The 24,342-nt window shown below is 45.0% G+C and overlaps 1 protein-coding gene across 1 annotated transcript in view; it reads right to left on the reverse strand.

Moving 5' to 3' along the window:
- Positions 1-19,639, reverse strand: part of Lamb1 (laminin subunit beta 1) — a 75,119-nt gene extending 55,480 nt beyond the window's left edge. Inside the window, exons 1-8 of the mRNA XM_042684626.1 lie at positions 19,584-19,639; positions 19,325-19,449; positions 18,067-18,242; positions 15,460-15,595; positions 10,863-10,936; positions 7,940-8,128; positions 7,785-7,848; positions 2,676-2,878 (exon numbers count right to left, since the gene is read on the reverse strand). Of these exons, the coding sequence (XP_042540560.1) occupies positions 2,676-2,878; positions 7,785-7,848; positions 7,940-8,128; positions 10,863-10,936; positions 15,460-15,595; positions 18,067-18,242; positions 19,325-19,361 (879 nt within the window). The 5' untranslated portion in view covers positions 19,362-19,449; positions 19,584-19,639. The remainder of the gene's footprint in view (positions 1-2,675; positions 2,879-7,784; positions 7,849-7,939; positions 8,129-10,862; positions 10,937-15,459; positions 15,596-18,066; positions 18,243-19,324; positions 19,450-19,583) is intronic.
- Positions 19,640-24,342: the final 4,703 nt, after the last annotated feature.

The raw sequence follows: 24,342 nt of genomic DNA on the forward strand, positions 1-24,342 counted from the left end.
CCCTTTCACCCACTCATCTATAGCTCAACCCAGAGAGGGGCTCTTTGTTTTCGTCTGTTCCCTCCCTCCCAAGTTCTAGCCACATTGCTGATGGCTACAACCCCACTTTCTACATAGATCTTATCACAGAATGAATGCTCAATAAGCATTTTATTGAGAAGCTATGAGAAAATACAAAAAAATAGCTACTAAAAATACAAAAACAAAAAAATTAGTAATGATGGGAAGGTTAACACTGACCAAAATGAATTGTACACATACATGGACATCTTAAACTGAAACCTTACTGTACAACTAACTGAAGATAATATAAAAAGGGAGGGGACTAATTACTTAGGATTGTTTTAAATTACCATAATAGAGATCTATAAAAGTTGTAATGGAGAATCAAATGCATACATACACCTGGAAAATAACTCATATTACTGAAAATCTTAGTAGGCCAGATAACCATTTCTTTTCAAAGTTGGTTTTCTTTCTACTTTTATTTTTACTTCAGGCATAATAGTTTTATTTTACTTTTCTGCTCAGTACTAGGGGCTGAAATGAGTGCTGCACATATGACAGGCAAATGCTCTACCACTGAGTTATATTCCTAGCCTGGAAAAAATTTTTTCAACCGAAATAAAACCTTAAAAACAATCTTTTCTTTTTGCCTTCAAGAAAACATAAAAATCTCAGAAAAAGATAAAAATTAATTTGCTTTTTTTGGGGGGGAGGGGAGGTCCGGTTGTGGGGCCTGAACTCTGGGCCTGGGCACTGTCCCTCAGCTCTTCAGCTCAAGGCTAGCACTCTACCTCTTGAGCCACAGCACCACTTCCGGCTTTTTTCTTTTTGCTTATGTGGTGCTGAGGAATCGAACCCAGGGCCCCAGGCATGCAAGGCAAGCGCTCTACCACTGAGCAACCTTCCCAGCCCTAATTTACTTTTCAATAGATCCAAGATACACTATTTCAAGGACTTCCCTGAAAGACTTGCTTACAATAAACGAGAGAAATACATCTGTTCACCACACATGCCCACAAACATGTTACCTTAATTCTGCTTTTCAATAGATCCAAGATACACTATTTCAAGGATTTCCCTGAAAGACATGCTGACAATAAATGAGAGAAATACATCTCTCCACAACACATGCCCATAAACATGTTACCTTACTTCTGCTTTCTACAGAACAGAACTCAGGACCAACAGGTCCCTCCTCTTTTATACTAGTATTGACCAAAGCGGAGTTAATTCCGGATTACAATCCTCTCCTTGGTTGTATATAAACTGAAACATAGCTCCAAAGCCCACACTGCAGGCTATGGCATCTGAATAAGTGGGGCAACCAACTCGGACGCAGTCATGACATCAACTACACAGATGGGACGATGCAAAGTAAACACCAGCATTCTTAGAAAGATGGAGACATGAGATGAGAGGCATAGCCCTCTCTCTGAACTCTGAGGAATATCTCCCTTGTTTCTGCAGGAAACTTCTAACCAGAATAAAGGAGAGGCAGGAGTTTTAGAAGGGCTGACTGACAGAAACATAGCAAGGCACACCCATCACCAGTGGAAGGAGTCCAGGGGCAAGGCTCCTCACTCAGGGCTTTTTTTTTGTCAGTCCTGGGGCTTGAACTCAGGGCCTGGGCACTGTCCCTAAGCTTTTTTTGCTCAAGGTTAGCACTCTACCACTTGGAGCCACAGCGTCACTTCCAGCTTTCTGGTGCTTCATTGGAGATAAGAGTCTCATGGACTTCCTTACTCCAGCTGGCTTCAAACTGAAATCCTCAGCTCTCAGCCTCACCACCCACACACTCAGGGTGTTTTAGCAAAGTACTTATTCCTTAGTATCCCCCTCGAGAGAGGAGGAGCTCTTCCTGCACTAATTTCCTGTCTGGCATGAAAATCAGACATCTGTAAGAAACAACTGGTAAGCACGTAATTTAAGTTAGGGCAGAATAAGCTATTGTTTTCTAGCCATTTGACAGATCATTCATATCCCCTATTTAAAAATATATGTAATTTCTATGTGTGAAAAATGGAATCAGGTATTCTGAGGAGATGGCTAGGGTTGGGGGCAATAGGAAAAAATGATGGAGAAGGTGACACTGAGCAAGATGCACTATACTCCTAAGTTGACATCTGTGAATTGAAACCCTCGAACAACTGATGATAAGTTTTACAATGTAGTTTGCAAACACAGAATAAAAGTGAGAAAGGAATGAAATCAATAGGAAAAGACAGAAAAAATCCTCCATTTGTTCGCTAAATGATATCACAAGGTCCTGGGTTAAAATTTCCAGTTTCTTTGGACTAGGATCAATTTTCTCTTTCTAGCGTAAAGACTGAATACCTGTGGTTTTTTAATCTTCCCTAACATAAAGGCAGACTCAATTGTTATTTAGACAACTTCTTAATCCTTAGTGACTAAAATATCTACTTTAGCAATAGCCTACAGCAACTAAGTACAAAAATTAATTCTATGAAATGAACAATCTGTATATTCTCATAGTTTAAGGCTCTTCAAAGAGAAATTCACCAATCAACCACCAATACGGTGCAAGGGCTAAATGTAAGTCTGGAAAGCCAAATCCCTGGCCAAAGAGGGGCGGGGAAGCTGTGAAAAGCCTCAGCTTGCTTTCAGAATCACACACATCTAGGAGAAAGCCACAAGAGAAGTTGGCTCACCATTCCTTCCACTTCTTCATCGAATCCGTGCACAGGGGCACATTCACTGGCATGGCCGTAGCAGAAGCAGTTTCCTCGAACCACCATGTCATACACCGCATAATAGTACTTCTCTCTGATTTCCATTCTGGAATCCAAAAGGTTATCTCCCAAAGTATGCAGCTTCACAAACTTGATCCTCAAGTTGGTGATTTTTAGTAGATCTATGGACGCCAACAAAGAAGAGGAAAAGTCTGATCCAATGGGCAAGAATTATTCTGGAGTTACACATCATTTCTCTTTAGGGGAAAGACTTGCGAAACGCAGATGACTTTAGTAAAGTTGATTCCTCTTGGATAATCATCTAATGACAGTTGTAAAGCCTGACATAGTGTGACCGTTACTGGAAGCCTTAGTTTAATAAGAACACTTATTCCACGATGGGTCTCTTTGCAGGCCAACATGTCAGAAAGAAGTGTGAAAATGGAGAAACGCCAAGAATGCAGCTGTCTGACTGCCAGAACCCACTGGCATCTAGTAATCTAAAGTTCTGCAATGCCATCTGGCTCCCACGGCAATTAGTGTCCGTGTCAACTAAGTGTCAACGTCAGAAATTCCATCCAGGTAGGAAAAGATTTATCAAAGCACTCAAATTCTCATTGCTACTATAACAGGAGCAGATTTTATGTCATATTTCTGGGGGAGAAAATGCTGTCTGAAATTTCCCACCACTTAAAATGAAATCTAAGTTACTGAAGTAGATTGAACACTATTAACTACAATCTAGGGAAGGAATATTGTGACTGAGGGCGTGTGTGTGTGTGTGTGTGTGTGTGTGTGTGTATATGTGTGTGTGTGTGTGTCCCAGTACTACCCAGTACTAGAGCTTGAACTCAGGACTTGGGGGTCTAGCTTGGCTTTTCTACTTAAGGCCGGTACTCTCCCACTTGAGCGTATAGCTCTACTTCAGGCTTTTTGCTGGTTAATTAGAAATAAAAATCCCAGACTTTTCTGTCTGGGCTGGAATCCAACCACAATCCACAGATATCAGCTAGGATTACAGGTGACTGAATCACATTGGTGACTGACCGACCAAGTTCTTCGTTTTGTTGCAGTTGAAGGGTTGAACCCAGAGTTTCCTGCTTGCTGACAATACTCTGCCACTTGCACTAGGCTCCCAGCCCTTGACCACATCTTTAAGCAACATTTTAGTCCACAGCTGTTTTTTGTTCTAGATTTACAACAAAATTCCATGTTTATCACTATGGTATCCTAAGGATAAGGGGCTCAGTATTAGGATGTCAGAGCAAATTATTTCTTCCAACACAAAAGTGACTTCTATGTCAGTTTCTTTTATCTTTCCTCTTTCATTCTAGATCTGTAGACATATGTTGATTCCAGATGCTGGGCTATCAACTACCCTCTGTAGTCACTGGGTGAACCAAGAGCTTGTCAGCCTACCATACCAATGTTTCTACTAACTGTTCTTGCTGAAATGGCTCACAGGAGACCTGGCTGGTCCACCTGCCCTCTTACTGCGCTGTGCAGCCTGAAAGTTCTTGTAAGCTTTGCTCTCATTTGTACATATTTACAGCTTATAATTCAAGACAAAAGCACCTAGTACAGCAGACACTGTCAAACCCTAAATACTAACTTTAAATCTATATAATGTATGCCTTGCTTACAATGAAGATCACAGAAAGGCCTAGAAGTGAAAAGGGAACGTGTATGCATTAAACTTAGGCTCTTTGTAAAATCAAAAATGTGAGTCTTCTCAACTGAACGATGATTATGAATGCCACGTGTACAAAATGTTCTGGCAAAGTAAGCACAAGCACCTACTGATGAGAGGCCAAAGACACATACGAAGGGTAGCTGGTGTATTTAGAAACTCCCAAACTGATCTCTGTGGAAGCCTTTAGAAGGGCAAACAGGCTGCCATGTGCTCTGACCATATACAGCAACATCCAGGCATCACTCACAGGTCTTCTCGAGGAAAACTGCTTTTGCAGTGAGCCTCAAAGGAGACAGGAATAACTAAGGAAACCTTGTTCCTCTGATAGCAAGGTAAATGAAAAGCATGCTTCTGGGCACTCAACAAGAAAAGCACGAGAATTAGAATGATAAAAAGCAACACCAAGGGCTGGGAAGGTGGCTCAGTGGTAGACCGCTTGCCTTGCATGCCTGAGGCCCTGGGTTTGATTCCTCAGCACCACATAAGCAAAAAGAAAAAAGCCGTAAGTGACGCTGCAGCTCAAGTGGTAGAGCGCTAGCCTTGAGCTGAAGAGCGGAGGGACAGCGCCCAGGCCCAGAGTTCAGGCCCCATAACCGGACCCCCCCCCCCCCAAAAAAAAAAAGCAACACCAAGCTGGGCACTGGTGGCTCACACTTATAATTCTAGCTTTTCAGGAAGTTGAGATTCTGGTTCTAAGTCAGACCAGGCAGGAAAGTCCATGAGACTTATTTCCAATAAGCTACCAAGAAAGCCAGATGTAGAGCTATCATTCTAGTCGTAGAGCGCAAGCTTTGAGCAAAAGCTCAGGGACGGTGCCCAGGTCCTAAGTTCAAGCCCCAGGACCAACATAAAAGGAAAAAAGAAAAAGGGTAGCAACACCATTCCTAAAATCCCACATATCTCACCTAGGAAGAGGCAGATGAATCCTTCAGGGACTCTGGAGCTGTTGTTTATCCTAGAGCCCCTAGGGATGTTTTCACAACCAGATTTTGAAACAGGGAAGGATGGCCTCATTACTCCCTCAGATATTGGCGTGGTGCTGGACATACCATTAAATGTTTGTTTTGCAACAGAATAGCTAAATCACCAACCAGAGACAGTCTGGGCCACATGTAAAATTAATTTTAAAAAGGGAAGCAGTACTTTGCTGACAATATTCCCTAGACCTCTGTCTTCTATTCTTCTATCCTCTAAGCTTGGAAATTCCATGGTTAAAAATAGGACCAAGCACAGCTGGGGAAGATCAGCAAGACTTAGCCCTGCTTCTGCTCAACGGATAGCACCTTCACAGCAAGGCCAGCTTGCCTGTCCTCTGACATCCAAGACCAGCTCCATCAACTCCTAAACTATGGCTGACAGCAACAATATCAACAGCAGCAGCAGCAGCTTTAATTACTTCTACATTGGGCATTTGGGTTGGTCATTTACGTATAACAACTCATTTTCTTACACAACTACCTTAAGGCTAATATGATCTCCATTTAAAGACGAAAAGAAGAGCTGCTCGCCCCGCTCCACCCCCTTCCAGCCTAAAAAAAAAAAAAAAAAAAGTTTTAAGTAAATTACTTGTCCCAGGTCACATAGCTGCAATGTGATAGAACTGGGATTAAATCCAGGTCTGTCTCGAAAGCCCATTAGTTTAATTACTGCACATTCTGCTTCCCAAGAAGATGAAAATGTAATCCTGTAATGGCATATTTGGTGAACACTGGAAAGGAGCTCTGAACTGCAAATCCTAACACATGCCTTTAAGCTCTGCCTGCCACTGAATAGCCACAACGCTTCATGGATGGAATCTGACTGAGCCTCCGTTTTTCTTCTATTAAACGGAAATACAATCTTCACCATACACTGAGCCTGGCTGACATTTCTGAATTCCCCTCAGTATTCTTTCTTTCCATATTCCTTTAATAAAAGCCCTTTGCCAAGATGGGGTTTTTGTTTGTTTTGTTGTCCGTACTGAGGCTTGAACTCAGGGCCTCATGCTCTTTCTTAGCTTATTTTGTTCAAGGCTAGAGTACTCTACCTACCACTTGAACCATACCTCCATTTTTAGCTTTTTGCTGGTTTACAGATAAATGTTTCATGGACTTTTTTGTCCATACTGGCTTTGAACCACGAACAATGATCTTTAGATCTCAGCCTCCTGAGTAGATTACAGTCATAAGCCACCAGCACCTGGCCTTGCCAAAACTTTTAGCAGAACACATGGCCTCTAAGCCAGAGATGCTACCCGGTGTCTCCTGTAAAACAGTCATGTAACTATGGCTAGGAAGATGTGAACTGTAGCTAGTAGGAAGTTGTCCAGGAAGTTGTCCAAATCATGGACAACTTCCAGGTTTCTTTATAGGAAATTTGCTTGCACTTCACAGACTAGGATGAGGACATGTTGATGGTGATCTAACTCTACTTGGGTGGTCTTATAGCTAGGATTATCACATTTAGAAAATGAAAGTAACTGGGGGCTGGGAAGGTGGCTCAGTGGTAGAGTGCTTGCCTTGCATGCCTGAGGCCCTGGGTTCGATTCCTCAGCACTACATAAGCAAAAAGAAAAAAGCCGGAAGTGGCGCTATGGCTCAAGTGGTAGAGCGCTGGCCTTGAGCTGAAGAGCTGAGGAACAGCGCCCAGGCCCAGAGTTCAGGCCCCACAACCGGACCCCCCCCCCAAAAAAATGAAAGTAACCTATGATCAGTTACATTTGAATTGGTACCTTTGAATTACATTTTTTAGTAAGAGCATAATCCAACCGTTACATGGAACTTTGTTATACTAACCACAAACATTGCATGGGACACACACCTTGACTAGACAAAAGTACTGCATGGGATACCATTACATTTTTTAAAGAATGAATTATTTATCTGCAACTCAAATTTAACTAGATACCATCCTGTATTTTATCTGGTGAGTCTAAATATGGCAGTTGAGTTACATTTTATTGTCTGAAAATCCCTCTGAATAATATAGATAAGAGGAAGTAACTTTCTCATTTGGGGACACTGGGGGGTTGAACTCAGGGCCTTGTGCTCACTAGACAAGCACCCTACCAATTGAGCTACACCCCTAGTCAAGAGGAAGTAACTTTCTATTTTACTTGAGCAATTGTATTCTGGAGACACTTTTGTTACAATAGCTTAATCTACATTCTAATGTACTGAGCAACCAAGTAAATAAGGTAGCATAATTAACATAATTGCTTGAGCACTCTTGACAGATTGATTACTGTGAAGATGGACTACCCATAATTTTAGAAGCTTCTGGTAGGGTACTGAAGAGGAAGAAAATGTAGGTGGATTTAGTACTGAATATCTAGATTCTGGGTGGCATGCTCTAGGGCAATACTTATTCTCTGAGTGTTCTTTCCCATCTATGCTTTTATTTGAAAACATGCTTACTCTGTATCCTTGGGCTATAAGGATCTTCTATTTTGAAAGCTGGATCTAAAGCACGAAATATCACCTAAAAATAGATATAAGAGGAATTGGCATTTTGGTTGTGATCAAAAAGTACAGACTAGCAAGTAGAATGTAAAATCAAGAAGCAAACAGACCTCTCCTTCTGTTGAGGGTTCTATGTCAGAGTATCGGGAGTCACAGATTATGTCATCCACTTTCTTCATGGGGCCAGTGGAAATGCCTGGGAAGGAGCTCTCACAATCATAGGCGAAGTATCTGTATACACCCCAGGTCTTCCCAAAGTCAGATGACCGCTCTATCAGCATAGCAGCTGGACGGAATGTCTACAAGGTGGGGAACAAGAGACTTGATTGCTAATCTTTTTCAAAATTGCAGATGAAATTGTCACTCGCTGTGTGCCACAAGCCCTGCCTGCACACAGTTGGCATTTCTCACTGTGGCCTGATTTCAGACACTTCAGGCTGCTCGTGGAGCCTATTCTTGCAAGGAAAGTGTCTGGTCTCTAAATTCTGCACTTTTCCCACCCTGGTAGATTAGTGAGCTGTTTCTCTTTAGAAGCTGATTATAAACAGGCCTTAAAAGTAAATTCTAGTATAGTTAGCCACCATGCAAATCATATGACTGAGTTTGAGTATTCACTCCTTCATGTCTTCATTTAGTCATTCAAGAGATGCATGACTGCCACATGGTAGCAGCCAGTGGCCCACCTACAGTCCGTACACTGCATTTAGCCCAGTGAGATACAAATACAGACATAAAAAACTGTTGATCTGAGGAAACTAAGAGGCCTGAAAGCATTTTTCTCTGAAAAAGGATTCAAAGGCAAGAAAGTGAAAGATTCACATTTTGACAAACATTCAAGTTACTTTTTCACCTTTCCAGGAACAGAAGAAAATAATACTTTATTAAACTGGACAGAGCATTGGATTAAGGATTTTAAATCAAGGGAGAGGAACTCCAGTGTTTAACACATGCCAGGCAGGCATGTGCTTTTCCCACAAGGCTGGGCTCCCAGCTGGTGAGACACGGGAGAGTTAGGGAAGGGAACGCCTTGTCTCACATCTCTGTGTCAAAAGGGACAGAGAGAATCCCAGAAGCCAGTCCTTGTAGCACTTCCTTCTCCCACCTTTCTGGAAACTTCTAAATCCCAAAGGGCCAATGTCAAATTATCCAGTTTCCTGTAGAGCTAAGAAGCTGTTGGAAACCAGAACAAAACACACTTCACCTACAGGACAGAAAGCTCTCCGGCTCCCTGCTTAGCCATCAACCTTCTTGGGCCTCATGTAGCTGCACAGTTGCTTCTGAATGCATGATAATCAAAAGTCTGGAAACAGCTGGCTACATACTGGGCATCTGAAGAATGGGTTTTACTAGTCTACCAAAAACCACTGCATTTAACATTTAGCCATCAACATGGCCAGCCTGTGTGAAAAATAAGCATGTTCCTCCAGCTTCCTCCCCTGCCTTTTCCCTTCCCATCTTCACTACTGCTAATGGTATCACCGATCTAGGTGGTTTTGGACTCATAAAAAAATATTATGTTATCAACTACACACTATCAGAGCAGCATGTAGCAGCATACTGTGGTTTTTGAATGATGCTATAACAGAGGTCTTGGTTTTCTTCCTGACGAGGAAGAAAATGCTCTGACCATCCTTGCCAGGATGGGGTAAAACAGGGCTCACACCCAAGAATGCCCAGCCCCACAGATGCTGCTCGGCTCACTGGAGTTAGGGCCTGAGGGTTGTTCTCTCCTGGTCTGGCAACTTGTACCCACAGCACACAGCTCACTTCAGCCACCACCTCCTCGGCCTGACCTCTTGCACCTATGTGCAGAATTCCATTGCAATCTCTTGAATAAGTATTCACCTACGGAATCTGTGCCCAGAGCACTTTTGAATATAAATGAATTGAAAACCAGGAATGTCTGTGAGCAGATAGATGCCCTCCTCAAAGTAAAAGGACCCTACACATAAATAAAAAGATGACTTTTAATGTTATAGGTGTTACCTGACACTGAGGGAAGCATAGTGTATTAGGGCTGAGTTTCAACTGAACCAACAGGTCAGTGACTAGGAGTCTTGGAGTTATGTAGTCAAGCCATCTTCAGCACTCAGTATCAGGTGTCAGTGTAAACCTGTCACCCCAGCAGTCACTATGGGTTGTTTGGGGTTGAGGGGTGACAAGGGCAGGCTTGAGAATTGCATGGTTCAATGACTCTCCTAGTCTCATTCTGACTCCCACGCCCACCCTTGCTTCTTGGCCTTCCAGGCTTTTATAGCAGACCCAGGTGAACTTTGAAGGTCCCTGGCCCGCAGGGTAAACTATCCCTGGTATCTTTTCCTAACCTGAGCGAGTGAAGATAAGGCCCCAAACACCCACTGAAAACTATCCAAAAGTGATTTTCATCTTGGAAGCAATAAGCAAATTATGGGTTTTATGCAGGCCAATATGTACTTTAAGCCTTGTGAAGTCTGTCATTTTCAGGCAGCTGCTTGAGAAGAAACAAAGGAACTTTGTACAGAGACATTCCCTACTCCCGGAGTCATTTTACATCTCAAAAAGAAAAATGGTGAGAAAAAAGAAAATGGTGAGAAAAATCTGCATTTAACAAGGCTCACACATTTTTTCAGAAACTGTCCCCACAAATTCTGCAAAATCTTTAAAACTAAATTTCTTTTTCAGTTTCCAAACTCAGTATTAAAACATAAACACATGGGATCAGAGATATATTCTCTCCAGATGTTTTATTGTGGTTTGGGATGGAGTCAATGCTGCCTCTCCCATGAGTAAATTAAAAGCTCTCTAAGTACAAAGTTTACAGTTGAATAGCATAGAGACAGTTGGCTTAGCAGAGAGACTGTCTACTTATTGCCATGAAGATAAGGTGTTTGGTAAAGGTAGTTATTCAGGCCCATGTTTTAAAAGCTTCTCAATTATCACAATTTATAGCAACAAGGGTCTTGAAGTTCCCATTTAGACCACATTCTTTTTGAACAGGGGAAATTATACTGTGCTCTCACAGGTCATTTGTGGGAAAGGTATAGGACTTCTTACCTTGAAAGTCATTATGAGATGAGTGAAATGGAATTCTGCTTCCAAATCCAGTTGGATAGTTACATTTTCCACACCTATAGATGAAAAAAACAATAGTAACAATAAAGAAGGGAATGGTAAGGTGAAGGGAACATTTGAGGTCAGCCGCAGCTATTTCCTTAAATTATCTTCAAACTCTTCATAGAAATCCTCCTTGCAGTCTAAAGCTGTTAACGCGGATCCTTTGCCTTTATTCAGGTGATGAGGCCAAGCTGTACTGATTCCACTGTTTTTCACAATCCCTCCAGTTTCACTCCCTGAAATGACACTAGATCTAGCCCAAAGCCCCACCACAGGTCAAGTCAGACATCTCTTGCTTAGAAACCAGAGAAATGTTGTCCCACCAGCTCTCTTAAGCCAAAATTGTGAAAAGAGAAGAAGGGCTCTTCCTGTACACAGTAGGAGGTCAGCTTACAGGCTGACGCACAGGCACTGGACGCTCTTCCAGGACAAACACAAATGCTCTCTTTTCTCTACATAAGTAAAGAAAAGAAGCACACGTCCACCACATGTTAGTTCCATACCAACTTAAGAAAAACCTATCCCCAGTGAGACACCCTTTGAATGTGACTTCCACAACTGAAAAACAACGCCAAAGAGACAAAGAACCAGTCAAATAAATCAACTGGCCCAGAACAAACACTAACATCTTCTCTTTCAGGAAGAAAGCCTGAACAAACAAGCAAACTTTTGCTCTGTGCCCTGAGGGTCAGTTGGTCCCACTTGACATGCTAAGGAGGCCACTGGAATTCCAGGGTGGGCAGCACCCCCCCCCCCACCTTCCTACCCACTGGTTCAAATAGACTTTTCCACCTTTCAGAAGTTAGAAGCACTTTAGAGGCCCATCTTCCAAAGCAAAAGAAGTCTTAAATGCAGGAAGACAGGAATGTGTCAGAGTGAATCATGTCACAGCCTGGTGTATTTTCAGGAAACCAGCAGGACCTTTTGAAATAATCTCTCCTGCTGGCAACCTACCAAGTTGACTGGGGGCAGGGGGGTGGGCGGGAAAGTGGTCACTGGAACGGATATGAGTTAGTTGGAATGTTAAAGAAAAACACTATAATCATACTAATGAACCTTATCTAACTTATTGTAAAAAAAAAAAAAAAAAAAAACACATTACAAAACTACTCTGGATATTTTTTAGTAGAATGTTAGCTAAACATCTGTACGTCTGGCCTCTTCCAATCTCTTCTTCCTCTGTTGGAGTGACAGAGATTTTAAGCCCTCTGATTGAAAACCTTTCTGACATTTGGACTCTCTTGTTCCAATAAAGCTGTAGAAATTGATCAAATCCTGAGGGAACTAAGAAAAATTCTGTGCCAAGAACTATAGCATGAAAAAACTATTTTACTGCTAACGGTCTAAATATTTGTAATATTTGTTCAAAAAGAGAAAATGAAATAATATGAAGTACAAAGCAAGACTAGTGCCATTTCTGTAACATAAGAATATTTACAGTCACAAGTGTCCCCAAAGCACAATCCATTTAGATTTACAGACTGATAGAGCACTGAGGGGTTTGGTTTTTTTTTTTTCAGTTTTTATTTATTGGTCAGTCATGGGGCTTGAACTCAGGGCCTAGGTGCTGCCCCTAAGCTTTTTCACTGAAGGATAGAGTTCTACCACTTTGAGCCACAAAGCCATTTCATTTTCTGATGGTTAACTAGAGATAAGAGTCTCTTGGACTTTCCTGTCTAGGCTGGCTTTGAACCTTGATCCTCAGATCTTAGCCTCCTGAGTTAGCTAGGATTATAGGGGTGAGCCACTGGCACCTAGCTCATCTCTTTTTTATTTTGAGAAAGAAAAATCCAAGGAAAAGAAATAGGACTATTCCATAACCAAGGTATGATGATTTATATCAGTAATCCCAGCATTTTCCAGGCTGAGGAGGAAGAGGATTATTCTGTAGCCTGGGTAAAAAAAAAAGAAAAAGAAAAAAGAAATATCATTCTATGGTGTATAAGAACTGTGAATAAGTAGAAAGTAGCCATACATTCCAAGTTGTCTCTGAGCCTGCATATTCATGACTTGGTATCAATATGTATAAGAAAACCTGTGTAAAATAAAGAGTCATCTTCACAGAGAAGTCTTCCATTGTGAACTATCAGGCAAATGAAAGTCTGACATTGTAAAAGCCACGTTCTGTTCTGTTCCGTATGTCTAAATGTTCTCTAATCTCTGTTGGAATAACAGATTTTAAGCCCTCTGAGTGAAAACCTTTCTGATATTTGGACTCTCTTGTTCCAATAAAGCTGCAGAAATTGATCAAATCCTGAGAGAACTAAGAAAAATTTTGTGCCAAGAACTATAGCATGAAAAAATTATTTTACTGTTAATGGTCTAAAATGGGTGCCTATTGTCCAGGCATCTAATTGTCTGTTTTGCTGAAGAATGTGGACAGGCAGGAATAGCGGTATCCTATTTTAAAGTCCTCTGACTCAGATTTATAGAATTGTTCTTACACTAAACTATCAACCAGAATCCTCCTGTAAGAACCAGAATTTCCCACTATAATGGACCTAAATGGTGCATGTTTCTGAGAACTCATCTCTCAATGAAATTCTTAAAACAAAGAATTCCCAAGAATGACCAATGACCACCCAACCATCCCTTCCAAAAAACTAGGTATTGTAGAAAAATCTTTGCAATTATTGTCAATGGTAAGACATGAAAGGAATTCCTCTTTACACAAGGATAAATGATTGCAGGCATCTGAGAGCTCTCAGAGCAGGGCACTTAATGAAGGGACTTGGTTATTTTTTTTCAGCCAGCCTTTATAGGTTCACTTCTCTTATGGCCTCCTTTCATTTTTTTTCTTCAACAAATTTAATGGAGTGAGTGGTTCACACCTGTAATACAAGCTGCTTACAAACACAGAGATCGGGAGGATCAGGGTTTGAAATAAAAAGTTCATGAGACTTCACAAAAAAAGAAGAAAAAATGCCGGGTGCTGGTGGCTCACCTCACACTTGTAACCCTAGCTACTCAGGAGGCTGAGATCTGAGGATCATGGTTCAAAGCCAGCCTAGGCAGGAAAGCACATGAGACTCTTATCTCCAATAAACCACCAGAAAACTGGAAGTGGAGCTGTGGCTCAAGTGGTAGAGTGCTAGCCTTGAGTGGAAGAACTCAGGGACAGTGCCCAGGCCCAGAGTTCAAGCTCCACAACTGACAAAAAGAAGGAGGAGGAGGAGGAGCAGGAGGAGGAGGAGGAAGAGAAGAAGAAGAAAGCTGGGCAAGGAATCATGAGTCTGTCATCCCAGCTGTGCAGGAAGCATAAGTAACAGCACTGTGGTCCAGGCTGGCTCCAGCATACAGTAGAAACACTATCTCAAACCCAGCAGAGCAGAGGGACTAGTTACATCAAGGTACACTGCATGTATATATGGACATTTCAAAATAAAACACCCTTGATTCAGCTAATTAATCCTATTTATTTATTTATTTTGGTCAGTTGTGGGGCCTGAACTCTGGGCCTGGGCGCTGTCCCTCAGCTCTTCAGCTCAAGGCTAGCACTCAACCACTTGAGCCACAGCATCACTTCCAGTTTTTTCTGTTTATGTGGTGCTGAGGGATCGAACCTAGGGCCTCATGCATGCAAAGCAAGCACTCTACCACTGAGCCACCTTCCCAGCCCCATTAATCCTATTTTTTAAAATAGCCAAAGCAAAAAGGATAGAGGGTTTGGCTCCAGTCTAAATCTAAGCTCAAACCAAAGAAAGTTACTATCAAAAGAAAGTCTAATGAAGGTGCACTGTACTACCAGCACTCAGGAGGCTGAGACAGTCGGATCTCGAGTTTCAGGTCAGCTTGAGATAAACAGCAAAACCCTGTCTCAGAAAGAAAAACAAGAACCCCAAACTAATTAATTACTATTAATACTGTTAATAACAGCCACAATAACTTTATACTTACTCAAAATTTCATCATATAGTTTTATGTGGCCAGAGTTTCATGGCAATAGTAACTAATATCATATTCAATGAACTAATGATCTTACTAACTCAAAGTCCAAATGGCCAAAAAAAAGACAAAGGGGCTGGGCACCCACAACTACTGGGAACCTGAAGTCATTAGCACATTGATAAGACTTCAAAATTCCATTAAAGTGCTTATTCACGCTACTATTGTTACTAATATGAAATTCTCTATAGCTGAAAGGGAAATGGGGGTGGGCTGCGATTTTTTGCTCTTTCCTTTGGAGCCAATAACAACAAAAGCTGCTATGTTCTGTGGATGAAGGGCCAGAGGTCAGCACTGTCTTTCATACCCTTCTCTCACTGGTCTCTGGCACTCAAGAGCCCTCACACCCACCCCAATGAGAATTATGGAATACACACTCCGATCTCGCACAAAAGACTGCTTTCCTAGAGAATGCATACCTCAGGAAGGAGGACCAGATTTTACCATGGAACGTTAGTGCTCCGAGCAGTAAATCTGTCAAACGCTAATTACAGGGGAGAAGAGCCAATGATAATTACAAACACAAGGTGCATGTAAACCCCATCTAGGTGATCAATCACACTGCACAGAACTGCCCACATCAACCACATACCATTTTCAGATTGCCACCAAATCTTTAAGCGGTTTGGAGCAAATGTAGTGACCACATTTTCAATGAGATGGCTGTCAGGATTGAGGGTCTCATGATAAGGATCTTGGGAGTTGCAAATGAAGCACTTCTTGTCCTCCTGAAAGCAAGTTAATTTCATGAATTTAAGGAGTAATTTCATTAAAAAACAAAAACAAAAAAAAAAGAGCCCACAATCCAAAAATCAAACCACTAGCTTTGAGACAGATGTGCCAATATCACTTAAAAACTTGTCATATCTTTCCCTTTAAGAGTCTAAAATATTCCTGAAAATGATTCCTTCCTCTCTACAAACTCAAGGTCAAGAGTGAAAGAAGGCTTTGTTTCCTGAGACTAATTTAATCAAAATCAAATTTCTAGGCTTAAATCTTAATCTCAAGAAATAGCTAGAGTAGCTTACTCTAGAGTAAAATGCAGAAGAGGTATTAGGAGTTTTTGCTGACGTAAAGCAAATTAAGAGGAAAAAAATCCAATCACATGGCCTGATTTTTCTAAACCTAAATAAGGCAGAAACCAAGCATTAAGCAGCAATATTTACAATGGCCTTGGGGTCTCTTAGTTTCTGCTTTGCCCAAGCAGTAAATGAGGAGTAGGACTACATATAACCAGCTCAGAATACCTCTGCCAGGTGGCACTGGGCTGGCCTGTCATATTGGGACCACTATGAACTGAGGCACAAACTGGAATAAAGATGCATTTTGGCTCTTGAATAGCTTTAAATCTTTCATTTTCTTTCTCCCTAAAATAGGAACCACAGTCACCAGGGCAGGAAGGTCAGAAGCATTCTCCTCTTTTGCACACCCCAAGGCAACATGATTTAATAGGTCCTTTTCTATATGGAGATTTGCTCTGTACCTACATTTGCTGGAATTCATATTATTAAAGTCTAAGGATGACACTACGACCGAAATACAGAGACCTATTAATATCTTGTAAATAGAATTTAGCCAATGGTGATATAAGGCCCAACAAAATCTAACGACTATATTTTTACCTTTGTATTTTTCTAGTTAGTTACTACCACTAAAGGACCATTCAAAAGGTCTTTGATGTATCAACAACATCAAAACAACAGAGACTACAATTAATTCAGGAATTCAGGGAGACTGGAACAAAAGCACCCTATCTCAGATTTTATGCCCACTGCTTGAGAAAGCACATGCCTATGCCTTTTAGACCCAGGTTACCTGTAAAAAGCAACCACTATTTCACGGCTAATGACACAAAGCAGAGTGGGGCCCAACTTGCTTTTAAAAGACAAGCAGTTTGCACTCTGCTCAAAGCTAATTTCAGACTTTAGTGATTCATTTACGGGATATCCGGACCTCTGAAGTACTTGTTAGCACAACCGTTTAGGTAAAATTTGAATGTTAATTTTAGAAAAGGTAACATCAACTGCCTTCATTAACTTGGTAGTCAAGGAAACTAATACTGAAAAGAACAATTACCAGAACTTTAAAAAAGGAGTTTAATTATAATCTCCCTTCTAGTCAAAGAGGAAGCAGTCTAGACATCTCAGTATAAATCTGGAAGCAAATGAGTGGAATCCACTTTGCCACATTCCTTTGCTTTAAATTTATCATGTCTCTACAATGGACAGTCTGCTTTGTAAAAAGGCATCTGTAAAAAAGGCATTTGTAAAAAGGCATCTGCCATGCAAACCACAGGCCGCTGGGTCCTTCTGAAGGGCGGATGCCCAGGTAGCTGAGCTGCCCGAGCTCTGAGCAATGAGCTTAGAACTTACCCTGTCTGTTCTTCCCAACATCTCCTGTTTTAGTTAAGAGACCACAGGGGATCTTCCCACTTAAAAAAAAAAAAAAATCAAGGAAATGGATTCTGGTTCAGAATGATTGATGCTTTGGGTCTGCTTTTAGATTAGTCCTGAACGTATAAAACTATGACCTTTGAAATCTACGATTTGGGTCCACTTTTAGAAGCAGGTAACTCCCTGAAATTTCATTTTGGTCTTCCACTATCAGGGTGCCATAGCAACAAGCGCACTTGGGAATAAAGGAAGCTGAACTAAATTATCTAATGGAGATAAATGGGCACAGCATCAAGGCAGGAGAAGATGGGGTTCAGTGACTGGAATCATTTTGCAAAGCATCATGGTCTGGAAGGTCCTTATAATAACTCAAGTGAAAGATGAAGGGGAAACTTGAGATCACCACTCCTATCGAAAGAAGAAGATACACCATCTTGAATGTGTGTTTTTTTTAACAATGACTCCACAACCCAAGTCTTTTTAGAGTCCCTGGGCTGGGGCAGGGCACAGAGCAGGGGGCCAGGGCTGTCTGTCTGCAGCCCTGAATTTCCACACTGATACTGGTGTGGCTGGAGAACAGCAGGAAGTGTTTGGCGGATGCAACTGTGCAAACGGAGATGGAGGCGCGGGGTCAGTGAGCTACCAGCCGAACCCCAGGACTCCCCGCCTGGCTGCGCTTCCGATCGGGATTGCTGGCAGGATGCTGGGAGTCTCCAGGGCCTGCCTGCCCCTTAGCTCTGGAAAGGAGGAGGAGGAAGAGGAGGAGGCGGTGGCGGCGGCGCGGGCCCCGGGGCACCAGCCCTCACCTGCAGGTGGCTGACGATACAGTAGGGCTCGGGCTTGTGCAGTCCGCACGTCGAGGTCACGGAGAGCTTCTGGGCTCGGCCAATGAGAAGGTCGCCCGTGGCAGGGTAGCAGCTGCCTTCCGCACAGCCATAGCTGAAGTCGGGTTCCTGGGCGCGCACTCTGGCTCCGCACAAGGCTACAGGAGGGATAAGGGACAAGGTTGGGGGCAGAGGAACGAGGTGGCGAGGAACAAGCAGGAGGCGGGGACGGAGAGGATTCAGAAGAAAAGAAAAAAAGGGGGGGATTACCCAGAAAGGATGCAATGACCAGACAAGCGAAGGAGAGGGCGAGGAGGCAGGGGCGTGGAAGGAACCCCCGCAACCCGTCATCCCGGGCCGCCCGGCGGCCGGCTGGGCGCATCGCTCCGGGGAAAACGCACCCGACGCCGGCGCCTTTCCGGTCGGGCCCCGGGGAGCCGCCCCCGGCGCTCCAGGTGGAGGTGCGGGCCGCCGCCTCCGCCTGCGTGCCGGGGCCACCGCGCTCCGCACCGCCGCGCGTGCGACCCCGCGTGCGCGTGGCGGCGCTCGCCCTCCCGGCGCTGAGTGTGCACGTGGACAGCGGGAGCGTGAGAGGGTGCCCGCGTGCACGCGCCGGCCACCCCGGCGAGGCCCGGAGGAGGGAGCGCGGCGCCGGGGGCGGACGCCGCTTCGTCCCCGAGGGGCATGGCGGGTTGGTTAGACCCCGCGGTTCCGGAGAGGCTTCCGCGCTTCGCCATTCCAGGGAAGCTTATTCGGTCCAGCTGTTCCCGGTGCCACGGCCAGGCAGACCGCGGTGCTTAATGAAAGCCACATGGCCCCGGTCAGCTTCCCGGGCGAAGCCTGTGGGGCTCGGGCGCTTTTCCTGAGTAAATGAATGGACTGTTCGGGGAGCCTCCCCAGCCAGCCCGCGATCGAGCGCGACCCCCCGAGAGCCCCTGCGGGCACCGGGGCCGGGGGGACGGGGGGCGCCGTAAGCGGGCAGCGGGGAGCGGGGCGCTGCAGAACCGGGAGCCGCAGGAGCGCGGGGCGCAGAGCCCCCCGCGGACGCGGGTCCCCGGCGTCCCCAGCCACGGCCGAGCCGAGGGCGGTGGCGATGGAACCCAGGGGCGTCATCTCCAACCAGTTCCTCTCCCGATCCTCCCCCTCCACCAGGCTGCCCTCAAAGCCCGAGCACCGGGCTTGGGGGTTTTCTTCCCCGGTGACCCCCCGCCCCGGGCCGCACCCTCTCTCTCTGACTTACCCCAGCAGCTGAAGGCGAGCACCGGGAGCAGCCCCATGTCCAGTCCCGCCCGCAGCGCAGGGGACACGGCCCAGGAGGGAGCGCACGTCTGCCGAGCGGCCGACCTTCCCTTCCCGGCTTCCTTTCTGGAGAGGTAGAGGAGGGCGGGGGGGGGGGGGGGAAGGCAAATGTTCAGAGAGAGCAGAGGGGGCCCTTCGGTGTCCCGCTGCTCCCACGGAAGTGGGGGGGATCGCCCGGCGACCGTGCTGTCCGCACTCACCTCGCGCCCGAGCGCCCCGGCGGCTCCTGGCAGCCCCCGAGCCCAAAGAAGGGAATTAGAAAAGTTTAGCCTTGGGAGGAACCGAGGGAGGCGCCTGTGCTCATGCGCACACGCGGGGCTCGGGCCGAGGGGGCGGGCAGGGGAGGCCCCCGCTGGGCGCGCGGAGGGGGCGGAGGCCAGGACCCACCCCCTCGGGTGCCTCTTTTGTTTTAAAGCAGCGTCGGCGGGGATGGCTGGCTCTCAGCGCGTCCACGTCCCCGCGTGGGGGCGGCGGGTCCGCGCCGGCGTGCGCGTCCGGAGCCCGAGCGCGGAGTGGGGGGGAGGCGTCGGGGCGGCTCCGGGGGGGGGCTCCGGGGGGTCGGTGTTCACCGCGCCCGGCCCGGGGTGGGGGCTGGGGGGGGGAGGGCTGGTCGGCAGGGACCTCCCGCGGACTGGTGCATTTACATTCGTTTAGAAGTGAGTCACGAAAAGGTGCCCGAGGCTACAAACTCCGTCTGGCGCTGGAGGAGGCGCGTTCACCCCTCCCCTCCCCCGAAGAAAGTGCCGACCTGCTTGGTTTTGAGCTGGGGTGGGGCGCCTCGGGGAGGTGTGGGCACCTGGAAGGGAGGTCGTACCGTTCCCTGCGCGGTCTGGGCGCACGCCTTTATTCCCGACCCGGCCTGCCAGTCCCCAGCAGGTCAGGCACTGACTGACCCGTCCCACGGGCCTGGTGATTTTTGAACATCTATACTTTTTAACCTTAATCCGTGCGATGGCTTTATTCAAAGTACGTTTCTTGAGCGAACCTGTCCCATCTCCCGTAGAAAGGGTTGACACGGCCAGGAAGTTGGAGATCTTTCAAGAGACATCTTTATATAATCTCTACAAAACACCGGGTGGCCAGGCGCTGGTGACTCATGCCAGTAATCCTAACGACCCCGGAGATTGAGATCTGAGGATGGCGGTTCGAAGCCAGCCGGCGCAGGAAAAGTCCGTGAGATTCTTATCCCCCAATTAATCACAGAAATAGCCGTGAGTGGTCTTGTGGCTCTCGTGGTAGGGCAGGAGCCTCGAGCAAAAAGGAGCTCAGGGACGAAGCCAAAGCCCGGAGTTCAAGCCCCAGGATCGGCAAACAAACACACACAAAAACACCCAACACCCAATTACCCCCCCCCCCCCAATGTGGACAATTCTCGCAAGGACATCCATGCTATACAAATGAGGGGGTAGGGAGAGGGCTCGAAAGATCCCTAGCAGGACAGTGGGTCTGGTTGGTTAAATGGGGAGAAATAGAAGCTCACCCATTTCCTGGGGGTTGAACAAGAAGTCAGCCCGCTCTAACTTCTCTGTGGATTAACGCAATTCCCTTGCCTTTAGCGGTGGCTGGAGTCAGAGCTTTCTTTAGTCCTGCTCTGGACGAAGGTGCCTGGATTGGGAGACACCTGGTTCGTTGTTAGTCCAGCCGGGAGATTCTGATTGTCAGTCATCTCGAGGAGGAGGAATTAAGAGGCTAATTGGTCAGTTATTTAACTTTGCTGCCATGAAATAGGGCCCGGAGTAGTTTAATCATTAGACCATCAAATTAGCTGCTCTTCGAGTTTATAAACACTTGCTAGTTCTGTGGGAAACATTAATTATTCACCAGATCAGCACTTGTTTGGAATCCTGGGTGCTGACTGTGCAGCCCAGACTGCTTAGAAACAGTGCTGTGGTGAAGGTCTAATCTGCCGTGGAAGAGGGTCCATAGAGCTGAAAAGCAAGGTAGTACAAAGCAAGCCTCTTTCTCCTTGTTTAACTTGTAATAACCTGGACCTATGCATCCTGTTACAATGTTTCAATGCACACAAATTGCAAGCATCATTTAGCTCTTTCCTAAGGGTAGGCCTTTGCTTTCCTTGAAGCTGAGTGATCCCCGCCACCACCCTGGACACCTGTGCCTGGTCAGAGTCTTGTCCCTTTACAAAGTTTGGCTGCTGTCACCCCACTTTCCCAGACCAAATTTAATACTATCAAAACGATTTAGGGGGCAGAGTGTGAATGTCACTGATAAAGTGATGACATACACTGATCATTCCATCTGCCTCTGGTCCCACCTTTGTGGCCTTTGTTTGTCCGTTGTGGGGCTTGAACTCTGGGCCTGGGTGCTGTCCCTGAGCTCTTCAGCTCAAGGTCAGGGCTCTACCTCTTGAGCCACAGCGCCACTTCGAGTGTTCTAGTGGTTTATTGGAAATCAGAGTCTCATGGGCTTTTCTCCCCCGGCCTGGCTTTGAACCATGATCCTCAGATCTCAGCCTACTGAGTAGCTGGGATTACAGGCGTGAGCCACAGGCGCCCAGCTTTTTGTGGCCATGCGTACTTCTAGAATGCATCATCCTCATTCTCCTGAGGGTGATGCTTCAACATAGAGACCTGCCTGGCTTCTTCATCCTTTTTTAATCAAATTTTTATTTTCTGTAAGTAGTTGTACAAATGGGATACCAATCAATGTGTCCATTTTCCTACAATGCATATTGACAAATCATCTCTTTCATCATTCTTCCCTATCCTTCAGTTTTCCTAGCTTCAGAGGATAGTCACTGAATATTCTTCCATCTTAAGTAAAAATAAAACAAGCCCTCCCTCCTGTCCTCTTCCACCTTTGATTTACAGCCCAGCCCCTTGCCAGGGCAGTGGGTACTTTGTGTCTCTGTTCACTCCTCTCCTGCCTTCACTCCATTGTAGGGCGTGTACTATCTCCCTATTGTTCTTGAATTGCTCCGACCTTCTAATTACTGAGTGCAGTAGACATTTTCCCACTAGTTGTGGGCCTAGCTCCATATGAGCACACCTTCCTTCTGCTGACTCCTTTCTTTTTGACTCCCAGAACACAATTCCCAAATTTTCCCACTAACATTTGACTCCTTTTCTATTTCTCTTGTTCTTCTTTGGCGTCCTGAATACTGATGCACCAAAGGTATCTCTACCATTTCCCCTTAACATGGCCACCATCAGCCACAGATTCAGCCAACTGTCTTTGTCCCTCTATACCCAGGACTTGTATCTCTAACCTGCAACTGAAATTTGGAATTGACATCCAATCTCTTACCGGCTATTGAATGTCTCTGCTTTGTTGATATATGGGTGTGTGAAATTCATGCACAACTGAACTCCACCCACCCATTACAGAGAAATATGAGTTTTTCTGTGTCCTATTTAAATTCTTGGCATCCTAATAGATCCCTTAGCTGCAAGAGAAAACCTAGAAACAACCCTGGCTATATAATTAACAGGGCAAAAATGTAGAAGCCGTTTGTTATTACTGACATTAAACCTAGCATGGGACTCTCCTGAGTGGAATGTACAAATCACACATCTATGAAGCCGGCTTAGCCTGAAAATCATTGACCTTTTCCCTCCTTCAAAACCCCTGAACCCTGGACACCTGCAAAATATTGCCACTTCTACCTCCCCAACAACTAAATGTAATCTACACATTGCTCCAAACCTCATACTCCTTTCTTCCTTGGTTTCTTTCTCCTCACATCTGGTCTGAATGCCTACAGGAGCCCTGGGCTCTGGTTCCTGCCTGCAGACCTTCCATTCTCCCATCAACAACTCCCTAATCCCCCTAAGGAGCTTGCAGAGTTGCAACCTTAATTCCTCTGCTGCCTTCAATGGTTTCCCATTGTCTTTCTTATGCATTTTATACTTTCGTGGCTTTCTCTTTGTTACTACTGGGGTGGGGCTCCTTCACATGGTCAACTTAGTGACCTACCCCACTTCTTTGTTAGCACTTTCTTTCTTTCTTTAAAACTTTCTTTCTTTCTTTCTCTTTCTCTCTCTCTTTCTCTTCCTTCCTTCCTTCATGTTTTTTCTTTCTTTCTTTGATCCTTCCTTCCTTTCTTCCTTCCTTCATCCCTTCCTTCCTGCTTTCCTTCCTTCCTTTCTACAAGAGTCTCTCTTCTAGCTCTTTGTAAAGGCCTGATATAGCTAGCATATATGACACAATGCTGTAACTATGTGTTTATAGCCTTATCTCCTCCAGCGGACAGTGAAACAAGGCCAAACATTGTGTAACATTGCATACCACTAGGCCCATTATAGGTGCTCAGTGAATGTTTCTTTTTTTTAAAAAATAAGTTTTTTTTATTGTGGAAATACTGTACAGAGGGGTTACAGTTACATGAGCAAGGTAATGAGTACAGTGAATGTTTCTTAAAGCAAGGACTAGTGTCCTTGCTTTAGAGTTTTAGAGTCTTCCTTAAGTCTTACAAGTTCACTTTCTATCTCCCATGTATGAATTTGTTTGTAGTCAAGGAGAAAAAGAAATAGCACTGCCCAACTGAGTTCATCCTTAGGAATGCTTCCAGCTTTTACTCATGAACAAATTCTTCGTACCTGGTATATTTTATACAACTGCCTTGATTTCTGAAGAGGTTCCAAGTGTAGGAGAGGTGAATCTCTGGTTGGTAGGTTTGCTCAGGGCTTCGCTCTGACTGGTGATACACTCTCTGGTCCTTCAATTGTGCTTAGCCCACACTGCTCTCCTATGAGGTCAACTCTGCTGGTGAGAGAGTTCTGCCGCATTTTGAATGGCAGATGGGATCGCAAATTGTTGGGTGTACTGTCTCAAAGAATGTGAGACAATTATCTTCTTGAGGCATTTATTATTTTTATTTTGAAAAAAATCAGCTCATTTTCAAGGTCACCTTCATTTTCAGAATTCATTGCCACATGTGCCTCTCATTTTAAATTCTGATTAATAGTGAAGGAACAAGGAGATTGCATTCTAGGCTTTTAA

This window comes from Dipodomys spectabilis, unplaced genomic scaffold (genome assembly GCF_019054845.1).
Source record: "Dipodomys spectabilis isolate Male_0828 unplaced genomic scaffold, ASM1905484v1 ptg000089l, whole genome shotgun sequence".
Taxonomy (NCBI): domain Eukaryota; kingdom Metazoa; phylum Chordata; class Mammalia; order Rodentia; family Heteromyidae; genus Dipodomys; species Dipodomys spectabilis.